We start from the raw sequence: 18,598 nt of genomic DNA, 5'->3' as shown, positions 1-18,598 counted from the left end.
AGGTTCAAAATGAACTGGACAAAGAGCAGTTTATTCCCCAGACAGTGCACAGAATATCTGGGTCTTCAGATAGACTCTCTCTCTTGTCGCGTTTCGCTGTCAGAGGAGAGGATTGTGTCCTTCACACAGTGTGTTGCACGTTTTCAGTTAGGAAACCGTGCATCGTACAGACTGTGCCTGCGCCTTCTCGGCCTCATGCCATCAATGCTTTCTGTGGTGCGACTGGGGCTTCTTGTCTAATGAGCTTTGAAAGAATTCTTATGATGAGAGATGTTCAGCGGTGGGTGAGGTCGTTAAGACTGTGCTCCCGCCGTCATCTCCACCACAGAGTGAAAATAACTCCGGCGTGCATGTCGGCTCTCCAGCCTTGGAGAGACCGAACAGTTCTCACAAATGGGGTTCCACTGGGGGCGGTGGTGTCCAGAGTTACCATGACGACGGACGCGTCCCTTACAGGTTGGGGGGCCACCTTGATGGGGAGAGCAGTGAACGGCATTTGGTCACGCAGTTTGAAATGGGTTCACATACATGTGCTGGAACTCCTAGCAGTGTGTCTAGCTTTAAAGCACTTCCTGCCCTACTTAAGCGACTGTCATGTCTTAGTTTAGACAGACAACACCACAGTGGTAGCTTATATCAATCGTCAGGGCGGGACACGCTCCCTACAGCTGCACTCACTAGCCAAGGAAATAATTGTGTGGTGCAGCTCCAGACTCCTTTCAGACCGCGCAGCACATGTGGCGGGCAGCTTGAACAGAGGGGCAGACCTTCTGTCCAGAGGAAATCCTCTGTATGGAGAATGGAAACTCCACCCCCAGGTGGTGCACCAAATATGGCAGAGATTCAGTCAGGCTACCGTAGAATTCTTCACCTCATGGGAAAGCACCCACTGCCCATTCTTCTTCTCCCTGGCAGACGCGCCTCAGGGAGTCGACGCATTGGCTCACCAGTGGCCGAGAGTGCTGCTGTACGCATTTCCTCCTCTCAGTCTGATTTCCTCTATTCTAATAAGAGTAAGGGATCAGGGCCTGTCTTAGTTCTTGGTGGCTCCATTGTGGCCATCCAAGCCGTGGGTGGCAGAAATGGTCCAGATGCTTTGGGACAAACCCTGGCCCCTGCCTGTCTGCAGGGATCTCCTATCCCAAGCCAGGGGAGAGATTTATCACCCTCACCCAGACCGCTTGTCTCTGTCGGCCTGGCCCATGAGAGGTGGAATCAGAGCGTGGCAGGCCTGCACCCAAGTGTTATTGACACCATTCAAAACGCTAGGGCCCCCTCAACTCGCTCTCTTTACAGCTGTAAATGGAGGGTTTTTGAGGTGTGGTGTGAAGAAAAATATGTTATCCCATTTCAGTGTTCGGTGGGGGATGTACTCTGTTTTTTGCGGAGTCTGACGGACAAAGGTAAAGCTTTCTCCACTATTAAGGTTTATCTGGCTGCAATTTCTGCATGTCATGTGGGGTTTGGTGACAAACCAGTGGGGCAACACCCATTAGTGAGTCGCTTCATGAAGGGTGCTCGCCGTAAGCCATCAGTCTTTAGGCCACTGGTACCACTGTGGGACCTCTCTCTTGTTCTGGAGGCCCTCGGTCATCATCCTTTTGAACCTGTAGATGGGGCTGGATTGAAATTTCTCTTTAAAAACTGCACTGCTCTTAGCTTTAACTACTGCAAAGAGAGTGAGTGACCTTCAGGCATGGTCAGTCAGTCCCTCTTGTTTACGGTGGAGCCCTGACTACAATAAGGTGCGTCTGCGGCCCAATCCAGCTTTTGTGCCTAAAGTAATGGACATACAGTAGCTGCTCCCCTGAGGAGCTGCTGGCTTTTCACCCACCTCCTTTTTCCTCAGCAGAAGAGCAGAAGCTTAATTGTCTCTGCCCTGTTAGAGCTTTAAGGGCTTATATGGACAGGACTGCTGGTCTCAGAAAATCAGACCAGTTGGTTGTTTCTTGGGCCACGGCCCATAAAGACAAGCCCGTGTCTCGCCAGAGACTGGCACACTGGATTGTAAAAGCAATCAGCCTTTCATGTAGGTGTAAGGGTGCTGTACCCCCTCTGGGGGTGAGGGCTCATTCTACAAGGAGCATGGCCACATCTTGGGCCCTGTTTCGTAGGGTGTCAGTCCAGGATATTAGTGCAGCAGCTAGCTGGGCCACACCGCTAACTTTTGTGCGGTTTTACAGGCTGGATGTGTCTCAACCTTCACTGGCGCATTCAGTGCTGGAGGCAGGATGCACAGCATCTGCTTAGTGGTTAAGCAGAATTTTGCTGCAGCTAGCTTGGGGAAGGACATGCATTCCGGGAGTGGGCCATATCTCCCATAGTGAAACACCGAACGAAGTTAGAAAAAGAACGTAGGGTTGCATTATGTAAACCCTGGTTCTTTGATAACAGAGTGAGGTGTTTCTCCAACAATTCCCTTCTTGCATTAACGGTAAGAAATCGACCGAATGAGTAGGAGGAGTTGGTTGGCCGTGTATATACTGGGTGGGCGGAGACTGGGCACAGCGCAACAGGTCTGTCGGGGCAGACGTGAGGTCATTGGAGCTTCCGTAGTTGGTCACGCCAGGGCGATTCCCATAGTGAAACACCTCACTCTGTTATCAAAGAACCGGGGTTTACATAACGTAACCCTACGTTTTATTTTTTATCAACAAAAAGAAAGATTTTCTCAACTTACGAACTTGTTGATGCCATTGTAAAATGTCTCCTTCACTGAGAAACCGTGTAATACTTGGTCTTATTCAAGTATGATTAGTCACCGAGGTACAAATGTATGAACGTTAAACAAAAATTGGGTCATAAAAAGCCTGTCCACCTTGGCTTGCAACCCAGAAGAGATCAAAGTGTCTCATCTAGTCGATGCTAACTGTTAGCATTAGCACCTCCGCAACATGGTGGAACTCCTTCAAGCTTGTGTTATTTGAGCGCGAGAACTCATCAATGTTGCATTTTTTTACCCAAAAAATAAGAGCGAAAGGCAACAGAAGAGTTGTGTTGCTGTTAGCCAATAAGAGGCTATTAAATATGAATAGGAGTCCAAATCCAGCTGTTTTTGCCCCCACACCTCGAACTAACCTTCATCCCCAGAAACAGGAGTGTGAGAGTTTAACATTATGAGGCCAGTCGTGCCATAGTGACGAACTCACTCTTGGAGAAAGTAAATCTAATAAAAACAGCAGAAAAATTTAAGATCGTATCCCAGAGTTTCAAAAATTACCATCCTGGTAATAAGAGAAACACTAGACCCAGTGAAACATCTGTGATGGAGCTAAACCATCACAAGTTCTGATTCACCAGCTACTTTAGGCTCATTTTAGGTGCACAACTGAAGTTGAAGCACCACAAAAGGCACAGGTGTCAAAGCACAAGGAGACAGTCAGATGACCCTGAGGGTTTCCCCTCCTGATTAGAGTATGTTATGGCTGGTGCCATTTGTTTTTATTTCATTTCTTACTCCTCTGTTTTTATCCCTCTTGTGTGAGAGGAGCTGGCTTCTCCCACACTTATCCGGCTCCACACTGAAGTCCCAGCTCGTGGCAATGACAATCAGCAGCTGAATGAGGACTCACTGCATAAATGCCACCCAGCCCTCATCATCAAGGAGCAACAGGCTGGATGTGTGGCATCTGTCCTGTTGGCTCCTTGGCGTGCTTTTGTTTTAATCTTTTTTAGCCATTTTCTGTCTTTTATGTGCAGGGGTTTCCCTGATTCTTAGTTATACTGGCGAAGTAGTAGGGCTGGGGGTAAACGATTATTTTTAAAACGATTATTCTAACCATTATTTTATCGAATAGTCTACTATTCTAATGACCATTTAGACAATTAATCTAATGATTATTTTTCTATTGCACAGTTAAAAACCAAAAAATCTAATAAATTCCTCAAAAAAAATGATAAATTGTTACTGTAAGAGAATAAACACTACAGGCCTTCCATTTTGTATAACACTGCTTTTATTGTGTTGCGGTTGGTTATGTTCTGGTGACGTGTAGAACTTGGGAGTGCAGGCTGCTGCCTGAGAGGTGGTTGGAGACGGGAGTGTCTCCATGCTGCTTTGTTTTGGTCACTTATGTGCGTGAGGGGAGTGGTGTTACGACCCTTCCTGGGGTGTTTGGCTCGTGTGCAAAAAGGAAGGGACAATAACACGGGATTTAAAAGTTAAAATGATGATCAGGTTTATTTACAACAACAAAAAAACATAAATCTTTCCATCCACAGGTTGGTAATAATACAACTAATTCTGCCTGTAGGGAATTAAAACAAAAGTACAAATAACTAGGGACGTCCCTCTGGGCAAAGATTACAGGGTTCTGGACCAAAATAAGGATCTCCAAAGGTCCAAACTCTAAAGTGGGTGGTTAAACCAAACTCAAGGTGATATTTTAAACTCAACCGAAAACCCACAGCACTCTAAATGTAATAAAAGGGGAGATCTACACGACAAAAAAGATGAACTCTAAACTAAAACGTAAACGCTTAACCAAACGCAAGAAGCTGTTAGCGAAGATGCTAACAGTAGCTTTACCAACGTTAAGTCCAAGTTACCAAGTTTAAATAAACCAAAATACCCAGCAGCAAACAGACCAGCACGGAGGAGAGACTGCTACCACCAAAACAGCTCTCCTAATGTCTGAAAGAAGCTCCTTTATGAAGGGAGAAACGCTCCCGGTGATTTTCTACATCTGCGATAGAGACGGAGCAGCACATCTGACCCCAGAAGTTGTTGTCCGTTGCCGGGAGATGAAGGCGGGAAAAACAGGAAAGGAATCTAGTAGCGGATGGACATTGTTCCGGGTCTTCGGTATTTGGTGGAGATGTTAGTGAAGGCGGAGAACTAGAGGAAAAACAGGCAGATTCCACCACTATTTACAAACACCTGGGGATGCAACAAGTGGGCGTGGTGCGTCGACTACCGGATCTGACGTCGACACTTTTTTTTTTTTTTTTTTTTTTTAGAATCGAGACGTCGACGTCATCGAGGCTTCGCTACAGCCCTACAAAGTAGGGTTTATTTTGTTTTACCATTTTAGTTGCCGTCGATTAGTCCAGTTGTGTTTATTAATGTTCTTTGGTGTAAATAAATTTGTTTAAGTTAACTTTTAAACACCCGGGCATGTGTCGTCCTTGCTACCCCAGGCCCCCTAGACAGCCTGGAGCATAACAGACTAGGTGGTGACAAAAAGGAATGCGGCCGGCCAGGCTGAAATGGAATTAGCTGCTGAATCCTCGGAGTTAAAAAACCCAAAGTGATTAAGTGATGGAGAAGGTGATGGTGAAAGTGTTTTTAAAAATATATTAAGCACATAGGTAAATTGGAAAATTGGTGATTATGACTGGAGTGGGGATTCCCTGGTTTCACACAGATGAAACACACTCATTTGGGCTGATAACCGTCAGTGGAAGAATAAGCTCAGAGTCACATGGAAGTGAAACAAGAGGGTGTGTAGAGGAGTGGCAAAATATTATGTCTTTGGAGCAGCACGACAGGGACGCTGACCACACCAACCCTGAAACTCGCCCTAAAAATGAGCTCACTGCAGTTACTCAGCATTTCCAACCTGTTGAAGAGTGTACGTCTGCAGCCTACTGCTGCCAAGGCATCCACTTAAAACTAAATCAAATCTGCTGACAGACATCAGGGACGCTCAAGCTAAACACCAGCCAAGTGGATCAGAGGTTACTGAAGACTTTAGACTAAGAGTGAAGCTCTGTGGGCCGCTACTTGTGTTCAAAGTAGAAAAAATAGCCTCAAAAGTACAAAAATAGAGTGCTGACCTGTGTCTGACACAATGACACGAGTAGGCTGATTATCAGTGGAACATCCCAGACAGTTATTCTAACAAGTAGGAAGGAAAAATCCCACCGCAGCTATAATTAGAGCTGCCGAAAGGGAAAAATCAGGGTCTATTCTTTTATTAACAAAAGTATAATTCAGGAGCCGAGATGATGGGTGGATCCGCAGTCAGAGTCGCTACAGCTACAATTGAAAAACGAGTTTTACAGGAAGTGACTAAAACAATGCCTTTCCTTCTCCAGTGCAGGCATGAAGCCCCAGAGAAGCTCATACTGTTGACCTGCCATCTACATTTAGAACAAGCACGACAGGAAAATGTACATTAGTCTCTAACAAGACCATGACAAATTATTGTAAACCAATATCAGAAAATGTCTTCCCAATAGAGACTCAACTTATCAAGTGACAATGAAATTAGCTTTTGGGAATATGTAAATGTGATTTTCCAAGTTATTGGATCAAAGTAATCAAATAAGAACTACTTCACAGTAAAATAGCAACAAAGTGTAACAAACCTAACACGCAAACCCACAAGGCTAAAATGATTATTTCACACAGTTCATACCATTCAATCAGCTCCTACGCCTTCTTTCTAAAACAAGTTTCATTCAACACTTCTAAAACAGGACAGAAAATTTGTTGATGGGTGTTCAGAATTTACACGCCCGCATCCGTTGGGTTGTCAAAGTAAATGTCTGGGACCCAGACCAGAAAGTGGTGAGAACTCAAAGCTACGATAACGTTTTCCGTAGAAGACACAAGCTGAGAGCCTGACAACCAAATAAAAGGCTGTTTGGAGGGTCAACAATGAGGGAGGAACATCTCCCGACAAGTGTTGCGTTCCAGTTTAGTGATTGATGACATTGGGTGTGCTAATGCTTCGTCTGTATATGGCATCCCAAACAAACGCATTTCACTGTGAAATTATGTGACTAACAGCGGTATCCACTGATCCTTTATGAAAAAACTGCTTTGAAGCTTTTAAAGTATTTTCAAAAATAATAGATGGGAATTTCAGTTCTTGGTTTAAATGAAATCTTAATTCTAACAAACATAAACAGGTTGTAGAAATGCCTTAAAGCCAAAGAAAACTAATTAGCTTGAAACATTTGAACGTTAAGCGCATAGTATAGCTATAAATATATTGTGAAGATTTTTAAAGAAGTTCTCACATTTGTCTAAAAGCATCTGTCCATAACATGTTTCGGACCAAAAGCAACTACGGTACTGGACCATCTAGTTGTCGATCTCGCCGAACCACCGCACTTCCCTGGGCCCTCCGTTCATTACGCACTTATGTATTTATCTAAAGAACAGCACTGGTGTGAGGTTCATGACTCATGATATCAGAGAAGGACAAACAGCCAGCTGCTACCACTTCAACTTCAGGACAAACTACCAGAATCCCAAAAAGAAAAACACCATTTGAAGCCACAACAACAAGAGACATATGGACCTAGAAAGCGGCGACTGGTCTTCAGTGCTCTCTGGTTGGTTTTCATTTCCAGTGGACGAGGATCCAGGGCAGATACCCGAAGGGAGGGTAGAGCATTCCATGACAGTGTTTACATTCAATACCTAGCTTGTTTGCAAATTCTCAATAGCAGCTTTAATCTACACAAAAGCATCCAAAATGACCCAAAGATCTGTGGTGATTACACCAGGCATGTATGTGATGATGTGCAGCTGCAATAAAATTGGTAAACAAAGCACGGAGCATGTACACTAAGAAATCACCAGTAGGTCGCGGTATATACACTTTTTGAGTTGATTTGCCTACTGTTAAACAGAAGAGGATGAGACTTGTGGTACAAACCGTAAACACCAAAAGAGATGAGGGTATGAATGAAAACAATGAAGAGACAAGAACTTATTGTGTGATCTATTTCAAAAACAAATTGGGGAAGGGCTTCCATGACGCCAACTTCAAAACAACTTTTGAACATTATCAAAGCATCGTTTATGTTTAGATTAGGGCTGAAACGATTCCTCGAGTACCTTGAATAATTAGAGTACAAAAAAGCCGTGAGTCAAATTCTCTGCCTCGAGACTTCGTTTAATTCATGTTTAATTATTTCATGGCTTTGCAATCGCCCGGGGTCATGTTTCACCCGGACCTAAATAAGTGACGCACATACACACTGCACTGAATGCACACGTGAGTAGCGAATGTAACTTAACTGTCTCTTACGCCATGGCGGACAACATGGACCCCGGAAGAGTGCGAAAAAGACAGAAAATGTCAAAGGTGTGGTGCCATTTTTCATTTTGTACGGCGAAAAACAAAGTCCAGTGTAAATACTGTAAAACAGATCTAGCCTACCACAACACCACATCCTCGATGCTGCAGCACCGGACCAGCAAACATCCACATGTAAATGCCACTTCTACAAGCGGACTCGAAGGTCCGCTATACATTCTGCAGACACTGTGCGACTTTTTCGTTTGTAGCACTGTTTCAGCTCACACTGTGCATCTGGTGGCAACACATCGGACCTAAAAATGTGCTAAAAATAGCTGTTTTTACAGCACGTCAGACTTTTTATTGTGTTGTTTTTGATGTCTGTTGTCCATTGGGGTTGCTGCAGGAGGACAGGTATTTATGAGAGGCAGAGGAAAACGAAGTAAATAAATGTTTTGTGATCGGTATAATTTGACATAACCGCGGCAAACATGCTTTCTTTGTTATTGTGTGAGAGAAAAAAAGTGTAGAAATTAAAATGGATGTGTGTTAATAGGGAAATAGCTGGCGAGCCATGTTTGCGCATGCGCCGTGAGCGGTTCCGGTGCTGGTAGATTCTCGCGCGAGGGGAAAATCAGCTCAGGTTGTATACTCATTTTTTGCACAGGCATTTGTTTACTGTGAAGTAAAGTTGACGTGCTGACGTTGTGAAAACCAATTTTGAATAAAACTTGAATAACTGGCAATTGCTTGCTCATTTTAAGAAGTCTTTCATATTTTATAACATGTTATTTGATATAATAGTTTACAAACACAAAAGGGTAATTTACTGTATTAGAATACTCGATTAATCGATAAAATATTCAATAAGAGTACTCGATTACAAAAATATTCGATAGCTGCAGCCCTAGTGTAGATGGAAGAACACCCAGTGGTTTCAGTTCATTGCAACATCAGTAACAAAGGTAATGTGCAGCTTGATTCTCACAATCTGTTGCTCCTTTGTCACTTCACATAAAACAGGAGCCCATCACAGTTGATATATATGTGCTTCACCTGATCAAACAGCTGCTTCCCTATGGTGTTGGGCTGGATGGCGAACTCCAGCTCAGCGTCCACAGTGGTGACCCGAACGTTGAGCTGTAACAAAACAGACAGGGGCTCAGTTTCTGACACAGGGAAATGGTTGTTACAACAACTAATGTAAAGCGTCCAAACTGCTACAGAGCAGTGCTTATGTGTGTGAGTTTGAGTAAAGCCCCCACGATGCAACTCTAAAATTGGTCTCAACTCGGAAGTACCAAAAATTGCAGTTCCACCCTCATCCACTGGGGGCTGGTGTCAGAAGCGAGCAAATCCTCATCGACTCCCATGTTAAAAATACCAATTTCACAGCAGAAATAAACATGTTTACAGCCTGGTATCAAAACATGTTTTTTGTTTAAATGATCTAGTTTACACTCATGACAACTCTGAGGGGGGTGAATTTTTTTCTCACTCTTCTGTTTAAGTGTATCAAAAGCCTAAAATTCTGTATAATTAATGAGCATCAGACCCACGTGACCACAGAGCTAGCTCCGTGGAAAGGCCTCAGTAGTGCCTCGGTCTGGCCTGGAAACTGTTCCGGGATTTCTAGTCTCTGTGTTTGTGTATTCTTGTTTGGATATTTTTTGTGCGATTGTTGGACAAAATGACTTGCTGTGGCATTAATTGCACTAATAGAGCATCCAAGGAGTCTCCACTTCATTTTTTCGGTAAGTAAAATTATATTTATGTATTTTAGGTCACTGCCGAGCTGAGCTTAGATTTCAACATGTACTGTTTAACCATGAAATTTAAATGTAATAGGGTAAAACCCAGTGCATTTAACATAATGCTGCACTTTAGAAAATGGGTTGAAATATAACATGTTGGTGGAGCTGGGTTCCGACTATCGGCTTGTGGAGCTCTCGGGAGACCGATGTTTTCCACCAGTTCTCGCCTCCCCGCAGCTCGGCGCATCTGTCTGATCGTGGCTTCTGTGTGCTGCGCGGGCTGACGGCTTGTGGAGCTCTGGGATGGAAACCTTTCCACCCGGTTCTACCCAGCGGCAGCTCTGCGCATCTCAGATCGCAGCAGCTCTTGTCTGCTGTGCGGCTGCCGGCTTGTGGAGGTCTCGGAGACCTCTGTGTTCCACCCGGTTTTACCCAGCGGTCAGCCCGGCGTATCTCTGACTCAGAAGCTCTGGTGTTGTGCACAGTTAACTCCGGTTGTAGGTAGGTTGCTACCTCCATTAGCTTAGCTCCCACCTCCGCATTAGCTTTGGGTTAGCTTGTAGCTAGTTCGACCGGGTGTCGTCAGTTGATCCCAGCCTTACAGCCCCACCCTCAGCTTCACCTCTCTTCCCCTTTGTGGAATTGTCTGGGCTTGACGGAACCTGTGACACGGTCAAAATGGCAGTGGTGGCCACCTCCCATTTTAGTACAAAAACGTATTATTGGAGCCTATGGAAACCCATTGTCCATATATGTATGTCGATGGTTTGAGTGTGTGTTTGGTAAGGGGGTGTATTTGTAGAGTAAACTTTCTCAGAGACAAACTGGCTCACTGACCTGAAGTGAATCTGGGATATTAGAATATCTTCCAATCAAAATAATGAAGTAAAACTATTTCACAAAATACAAAACAAGGAGGTCCAACTACTGTAAAAAACAGTGTTTCTGTTAAGAGCGTTGGTAAGTCTAGTCAGATTTATAGAGCTACAACATGCCTCCTAGACCTTTGGTTAATGACTGATCACAGAAACCTGGATGTAAAAAGAGGATGTCTGTCAAACTGAAACATACTGAGAAAAATAGTTATCCTCCACCTTAACCCCACCTAAGTGAGTAACGTTCACTTCAAAATCAAGGCAAACACAACGCCTGGCTATACAAAAGAAATAAATTCAATCAATTATGTCCCATAATGGAGAAACAATAATCAGGCTTGGTTTAGTTAGTAATCAACGACATCAGGTTTTTAAAAAAATGACCAGAAATGATACACAAATATTAACAATGGCCAACTTGAAGCAATTCAAAACACTGAATGTGGTTTTTGTGGGTATAATGTCAAATATTTGTGGCATTTGTGGGGGGGGGGTATTCATTGAGCTTATTAAGGCGGAGTGAAAATGAAACAAAGAGGCGAGTGGACAGAGAGTTGACATCTTTCATCTCCAGTCTATTGTGAGCTGAATGCATTCAACGACGCCCACAGGAACAGGGATCCCTTGGTCTGGTGACTCAAAGCAACTAGTTCCAATAAATCTACAGAGATCGAGCATTCAACCAAAGGTAAGAGATCCTGCAAAAATGGCAAAATTCTATTGCAGCACAGGATAAAAACACTGGTGTCAGTACAGATGGAGGATATGTGAAATGCCCCATCTCCTTTACTATGCATCTTCTGCCCTCACTTAGCAGAAACAAAGATTTAAAAGCAACAGGTATTTGGCACACATGTTTAAGAAGAAATTTAAGAGTCAGTTACTCAATTAAGCCTTCTAGTAAAAGCTAAAAGCAGTGAAAGGTGGGTGGAAGGGGTCTACATTAGCTCAACAGAGGAAAACAAAGATTCCCTTTCAGCCGTAGTGCCCTACAGGTCCTTCCTACTACAATAGTCAAGAGTAAAAAAGCCTACCCCACAAAACTACATATTAAACACTTTCTATGTGTTTTATTTTGTGATTTCCTTTATAGTTTTAGAAGCTAGAGCTGCTTGTGATGTTTTCTCCAACTTCATTGAACAACTCTTAGAGATGGAGAGCAAACACACACCCAAGCCAGGGTGGAACATATGAATGTGTGACTCAGACAAGCCAACAGAAACCACTGTGAGAGTGATATCTGATCCGAGACCAGGCTCTCAAACGGTAACACAGCAGACTGGGGCCATTCACTGTTGCAAAGAAAACATGACACATTTCCTATAAATACACTGGGAAAAGACCCAGTGTTCCATAATGTGCAGCTTGCATCAGAAAGAACGGGATTTATCAGTCATTATGGTAAAAACCTCTGTCCTTTTAGCTACAGAAACACACAAATACAGGCTGCCATACCAACTTACAGGTAACCAAGAAACACACACACACACACACACACAATGTAATACAAGACAAAGAACAACTCGCTGTTAGACGGAGCACCTAAAATGCATACGGTAATTGTATTGCATAGCTAAAATCCTAATAATTAAGATGTTTTTAAATGTATTGATACAATGGTCAATGTTCCGTAGGTGATCAGTGTTGTTAAAATCATAACAGTCAGAGACCAAAGATATGACAGGATTTCTCCAACTGACTAACATTTTTTAGCCAAAATACCTCCCACTGTGTGCATTATTGTTCCCATGACAAGCCAATTCATGGTGTTTTATCTGGGTTATTAAGATTTACAAGCTGCTTTGACACCTTGTGTTGGAGTTTCACTTTTTGTTTTAGTTTCTGTTTGTCCTCAGTGAAATACCCTTCAGTTTTATGAAGTCTAATACTGAAGATTTGGAAAAGATAAGCTTCTGCTGGTGCAGAATTGAAAATAAAATGTTCCTCCATTCAGCTGTTTAATGGTTTGTGGGCTCCAATTACACCTTTGAAATAATCCCAAATGCATGTTTGGTAAATGGCCTGCATTACTATAGCGCCGTCTAGGGTTCTACAACTCCAAAGGCCCTTCACAACACACTCATTCACCTATTCATGCACACACTCACGCTGGTGATGAGCTACAATGTAGCCACAGCTGCCCTGGCGCACACTGACAGAAGCAGAGCTGCCAAACACCGGTGCCACAAGTGTCTTGCCCAAAGACACAACAGCAGCATTCTCTGCCGGGAGCCGGGATTGGTCCTACAACCCTCCAATTACTGGAAACCCGCTATACCTCCTGAGTTGAACAAAAACGGCCTGATAAGATGTTTTTTTAGAGAATTTCACAACTTAATTGTTCATAGAGAAAATGTGACAATTTTCAAGTTTGCCTACTTTTTAACTTGGAGATGCACCAAAAAAATCATCTGGTACTCAGAATCTGATGAGATCCAGTTGGGGTGTATATTGGTAAATGGTAAATGACCATTAATTTGATATAGCATCTTCTAGAGTCCTGGAACCCACCAAGGCACTTGACCATAAAATCAGCCATTCACCCACACACACATTCACACGCTGGTGGAAATGAGCTACGATATAGCCACAGCTGCCCTGGGGCGCACTGACAGAAGCGAGGCTGCTGAGCACAGGCGCCACCGGTCCCTCCGACCACCAACAGCAGGCAAGGGGAGTCAAGTGTCTTGCCCAAGGACACAATGACAGCGACAAACTGAGCAGGGCTCGAACCTGCAACTTTCCGATTATAGGGCGAGCACTTAACTCCTTTGCCACCATCATCCATTATTGGCAAGAATCTGCTGTTCCAAGCCGCTGATGCTTCCGTGTGCAGAAGGGATAAGTCTGTTCCCCTTCCCGTCAACTCATGGGTCCCAGGAAAAAAAAAATGAATGCAAGTCAACGGGGCTAAAGGAAACATTTTATAATCTGCTTTTCCTTATGCCCTGGATCGCACAAAATTAACTATGTGTTTCAACCACGCCGGTCACGTACTTTATTTATCAGCTTGTAAAATTTCGCTATTCCCATGACTACAAATTAAACATCGACACTTCACAAATATGACATCACCACAGCGTCTCCTCTGCCCCAGCATAGCTGCTACTTATGTCCTTTTTTCTCAATTTCTACATAATGCACCTTTAAATCAGAAACTATTTGTAATTTTACAATGATATCCCAATCTGATGTTTATTTTCCAAAACAGTTTAATTCTTAAAGACAAATCACATCAGTTGCAAGATGATGTAACTTCATTTTTGTAAAGCATCATTTTAAATTTCTACTTCACTTACACCTGAAGGACCTATAATGTACAAAGTATCTGATCAATTAATCAATGAAGCCAGTCCTCAAGAATGTCATTCCTAAGTTTCAGTCGCTGAAACATTCGGACTCCCAGTTTGGGACAAACGGAAACCTCATTCCCCCAGATGGAAAAGTTGCTATGAGTCAAGTTACAGAAACAAAATTGGTCACCAGTTCTGTGGCTAGAATGAATAACCCACCCTGCATTCTTCAGCAAACGCCATTCAATGTTTAACTCTCCGCATAGTTTGCATGCTTTAAAAAAAAAAACATGAAACAATGGGCGTTGCCATGGGGATTGTACTGAAACTGGCGAGAGAGATTTGAGCTTAAATGACAGTGAGCTTTGTGGGCATTTGGGAGAGAACTAATCTAAAATAAGTTCAAGTGAAACAAATTTTACTCTTAAATTCTTTCTAGAGAATTACACACACCACACCTAGAATTTATTTAAAAGTCAGGCCATAATATGGAAAGACCCATTCACACTGATGGCGACCACACCTTGTGTGGTTTGTGTCACCACTCTGACCACAGGGACACTGGACTCTGGGAGAGCCAGGGAGCGCCAAAGTTAACGTTTAACTATGTGTCACGAGAGCAACGTGAATCAGATGGATCGATGCAGGAGTCGTACTCGCACACTACTCTTGCTACAAGCTCTTTTCACTTAGGGCAGGACTATTCAATTCCAGGCCTCGAGGGCCGGTATCAAGAATGTTTTAGTGGTTTCTCAGGTCCAACACACTTCAGTGGTTGGATCACCTGCAGCAGCTCATCAGGCTCTGCAGAAGCCTGTTGGTCACTTAATTGAAATCAGGTGTGTTGAAGCAGGGTTAAAACCAAAACCAGCTGCATACCAGCGCTTAATCTAAATTTTTTACTTTGAAACTAAAGGCTTTTATTCTGAAGAAAATTATCTGTTTATAGGAGGGCTGTAATCCTGTAAAATCAAATAATCCAATAAGTCAAATAAATGCATTAAAATTGCTAGAAAAGAAAGAAGTTTGTTTTAAAGAAACCTTGAGATCAAGCAGAAAATATTCAGCATAATACTGGTTGAATATGAAATTTGACAAGATGTTGGCAACACACAGCAAATAGAAGCCACTTTGAACCACCCTATCCTCAGTTTTCTATCTTAAATTGGCTTTAGTCCCATTTTCCTAAATGGTAATGTACTTTTACAGTTTTCCACAGATGTCAAACATATAATCTCTTATTCACTTATCTTACCAGTGGCAGAGCCTATAGACTGAGTATTGAAGCTCTTTGGTTATAATCAAAGGAAATTTTCATTAAAATAAACTCAGTGTTGCATTCGTATCCCACGGTGTGCTGTATTTGCAGCCACAAGTTCAATCAGAACAAAGAGGAACTTTCAACACCAGATCTTCAGCTCTTCTTGGTCTCATGGAAAGTTTGACTGTCTGGTTTGATATTTACTGTCCAAAAAGACTGTTTTGTGGCAACAGTAGCAGCTCCTTTCAGAAGATGTCACATCCACAAACGCTCATGACAACCCCGAGGCTTTTCCTTAGCAAATCAACAACAAACTTTATGACACAGATGCTTTGGTCATTTTAATCACAAAACTGCTCTTATCTCCAGAAAATAAATCATGTCATATCATTTCTGTACATTTTAACAATGTTTAAACTTTCTTTTTTTAACTTTCAGATAGATTAAAAGTAGTTTAGACCTGCCCATAATGGAAAATGTCTTTAATACAATCTGAGTAAAATAAAAGGCAGGTGTCCAACCAGGAATTTCCAAGCAGTGAGCGTAGGGAGGGATGAGTATAGCTGAACACTATGCACTAGCTGGGGTGTGGCAAAGTGAGTCAGGAGGAATTCAAGAAGAAAACCTGTTCATAAAATATAAAGCAACGTCGTAAAACTGCATCTATGCACACTGATGTATCAATAAGAGTAAATACACATTTCAGGTGTGAAAATTCAACAGATGTGGTTTATGATGGTTTACAGCAGCTGATTTAGAGATTTAAATGAAAATAAGCTGTACCCGAATCCACCTAATCATTTATCAATACAGATATATTTCACTGTTCGGTTTGAAATATAAAAGCAAAGTGGCTGTTTGCATGTAGGAAACCCCTAAATAATCAAGTGATTTGATCATCTTTGTATTAATACACAAATTTTATACATTTACATGAAAATTAACACATGTTATCCTCCAAATTATTCTTTTTCTCATAGATTTACTGTCAAATTATATCAAATATCTTAAAAGCAAACCCAAATGTAATTTATGACCACACAAAATCTAATTCAGGCCATAATTCTATAATGGTTTAAAGTTGTGTCATGCTAATTAGCATTGACTGTGCTTTTTTTTAAATTAATTAATCCATTTAATTTTATCTTCTAAACGTAAAATAAATCTTTAACACAGCTATGTGGTCACTTGTATTGTTGTCTTAGTTTTTCCATCACCTCTAGCAGTGATTTACCAAACACGGGACTAAAATACAAATTAAAAACAAAAGGTCACTTACCGCTTTGGGCATTTTGCTGTCCGATTCCCGGCAACAGGAGGTGTTTTAGAAAAAAAAATAAACTTTTGCTCCGGGTTCTCACTGCGCCTTACTGAAACGAGAGAAAAGAAGAGAAACGAGTTTCAGCCACTTCTGCGTTACTTAAACCCAGCTGAGGGCAGAGCGACACTCCTGTAGGCGACAGTCATCAGTGTGAAACAGCATGCTAGTGAAGCTAGCAAAGCAATAAACAGGAAATACTTACTGTTGCCTTCAAAATAAGAGAGCGGTAATAGTTAAGAGTATGAATTCAGGAAATTTTTAAATAACTAGTAACTTGGTATACATTTTAACGAACTTAATTTATCAAATCCAAATAGTAATTGAGAGACCTTACTTGGTAACTTGAATACTAGATGACAAAGACTTTTTAGGCAAGTTTGGGATTTTATTTTGAAATACACAAAAGAAAGTTGCGTTTTTTGCTTGAAACCTTCTTTACTTAGTTAAACGCAACGCACATGCAGGGTAAATTATCTAATTTGCCTCACCCACAGTTTCTTTCAAATAAAATACAGTCTCCGCCCGTCACTATTTTAACTTCAAATAATGACGCGTTTGATTACTAACAACCCCACACCTCAGTGTACATTTTAATTTTCTTTCATTGTGGCGATTAATCGCCACAATGAATCGCTTGAATCGTCAAAGTCGTTTAAAGGGGAAAACAATGCATTAGAACATAAAGCATTATCTGTAGCATTTAAAGTGAATGTACACGCAACAAAACGAGGATTAATAGTTGAAACTATTTCCTTTAGTCCAAATTTAGTCCACACCCACACAGAAAGAGGAAAACTCTTATAGTAAAACACAAATTTCCACCGTTTCAACCTATTTTTACAGAAATAAGACCACATTCTATTCCAAAGTGATTAACTTGAATGGTGGGGTTGCTTCTATTGTGCAGCAGCTTTATAACCAACATCCTAATCCCACTGACACCTGTTGGGAGATTTTCCTCCTTTGTGAGCCCAGAGAAGTGCGCGGGGAGGAAAATGTGCGACTGTTTTCTCGCGGAGCTTCAAGCTTATCTCTGTTTTGGGGTTCTACAGAAAGCTTTTGAAGCTGAAGTCTTACCGGAGCTGTTGCTTTTGAGACGTTAACGGTGGTCCGAGGAAGCCAGCCGCAGACTTATCCTGTTCAGCCAGGTGCAATATGGCGCTCCAACATCCCAGAATGCGCGCAGCACGGATGATCCTGATCCCCGTCTACTGTTTGTCAGCAGGCACGCATGTTCGCAACCAAGGGACTATGGGACCTTGAGGAGCCTCCTTGCAAAACGTTTAACTGTCTAAAGGAAAATTCAGCTGAAATACGGCTTATTGAACCTAGAACAGAGATATTTTAGTAACGTTTGGATTATTTTAACTTGTCAACATCTGACCCACGTGATAACAGAGTTAAATATTATCTCTCAGGTTAAAACAATGGCTTCCAAATGTGGGTCTGTACCGGATCATGTTAAATAGGGGTATTTAACTCAAACTTATTTTTGAACAAAAACTGCGACAAAAAGATAAATACAGCCTCATATAATGATCTCAATGTTAAATATATATCTGTTTACGTGTCTTCACTCATCAACAATTAGGGTCAGTCTCTCAGGGCTTTTATTCTGAAAGTCAAAACCTGGACTGTGTGTGAACCCCATAATAAAGATATGAAATACTTATACAGAGCTAATTTAAAAGATCGAGAAGAAAACCTAACTGTTCATTTATTTATTTAATAGGCCTACTATTATAATTCTATGCAACAATTAGACCAAAATGTATTCATGTATGTATTTTAACATCCAGAGTCAAACAGCCAACAAAAGTTACACTTTAGGTGTGTCTACATTTGGAACTTCAAATATATCTATTTAGGGGTTCCAGAGACAGTTCATGAAAATCCTGACATATGATTTGGACGGGAAAAAAGAAAAATCAACTGTTGATTTAATTTGTGACTGCAGAGTTCTGAGTTGCATCACAGCTTAAACTTCCACAGTTTGTGTTTGAGCGCGTCATCATCCGCCCAGAGAGCTGCAGCGCGAAGGGAGGGGTCAAAGGTGAGTCGGCCAATGGAACGACGGGATTAAAATAGAGTCGTATATATCTGAGAGTTCACCTA

At 42.0% G+C, this 18,598-nt stretch overlaps 1 protein-coding gene across 2 annotated transcripts in view; it reads right to left on the bottom strand.

Annotated features, from left to right (window-relative positions):
- ezrb (ezrin b) overlaps positions 1-17,702 on the bottom strand; it is a 45,095-nt gene extending 27,393 nt beyond the window's left edge. Inside the window, exons 1-3 of one of the 2 annotated variants that reach the window (XM_015947461.3) lie at positions 17,561-17,702; positions 16,442-16,532; positions 9,036-9,119 (exon numbers count right to left, since the gene is read on the bottom strand). In XM_015947461.3, the coding sequence (XP_015802947.1) occupies positions 9,036-9,119; positions 16,442-16,453 (96 nt within the window). In that variant the 5' untranslated portion in view covers positions 16,454-16,532; positions 17,561-17,702. Of the gene's footprint in view, positions 1-9,035; positions 9,120-16,441; positions 16,616-17,560 lie in introns of those variants that run through there. The other variant, XM_070543643.1, reaches the window with a different exon arrangement.
- Between the last annotated feature and the right edge of the window lie 896 nt (positions 17,703-18,598).

Source organism: Nothobranchius furzeri, chromosome 2 (genome assembly GCF_043380555.1).
Source record: "Nothobranchius furzeri strain GRZ-AD chromosome 2, NfurGRZ-RIMD1, whole genome shotgun sequence".
NCBI lineage: Eukaryota > Metazoa > Chordata > Actinopteri > Cyprinodontiformes > Nothobranchiidae > Nothobranchius > Nothobranchius furzeri.
This window is presented reverse-complemented; position numbering and strand designations above follow the sequence as displayed.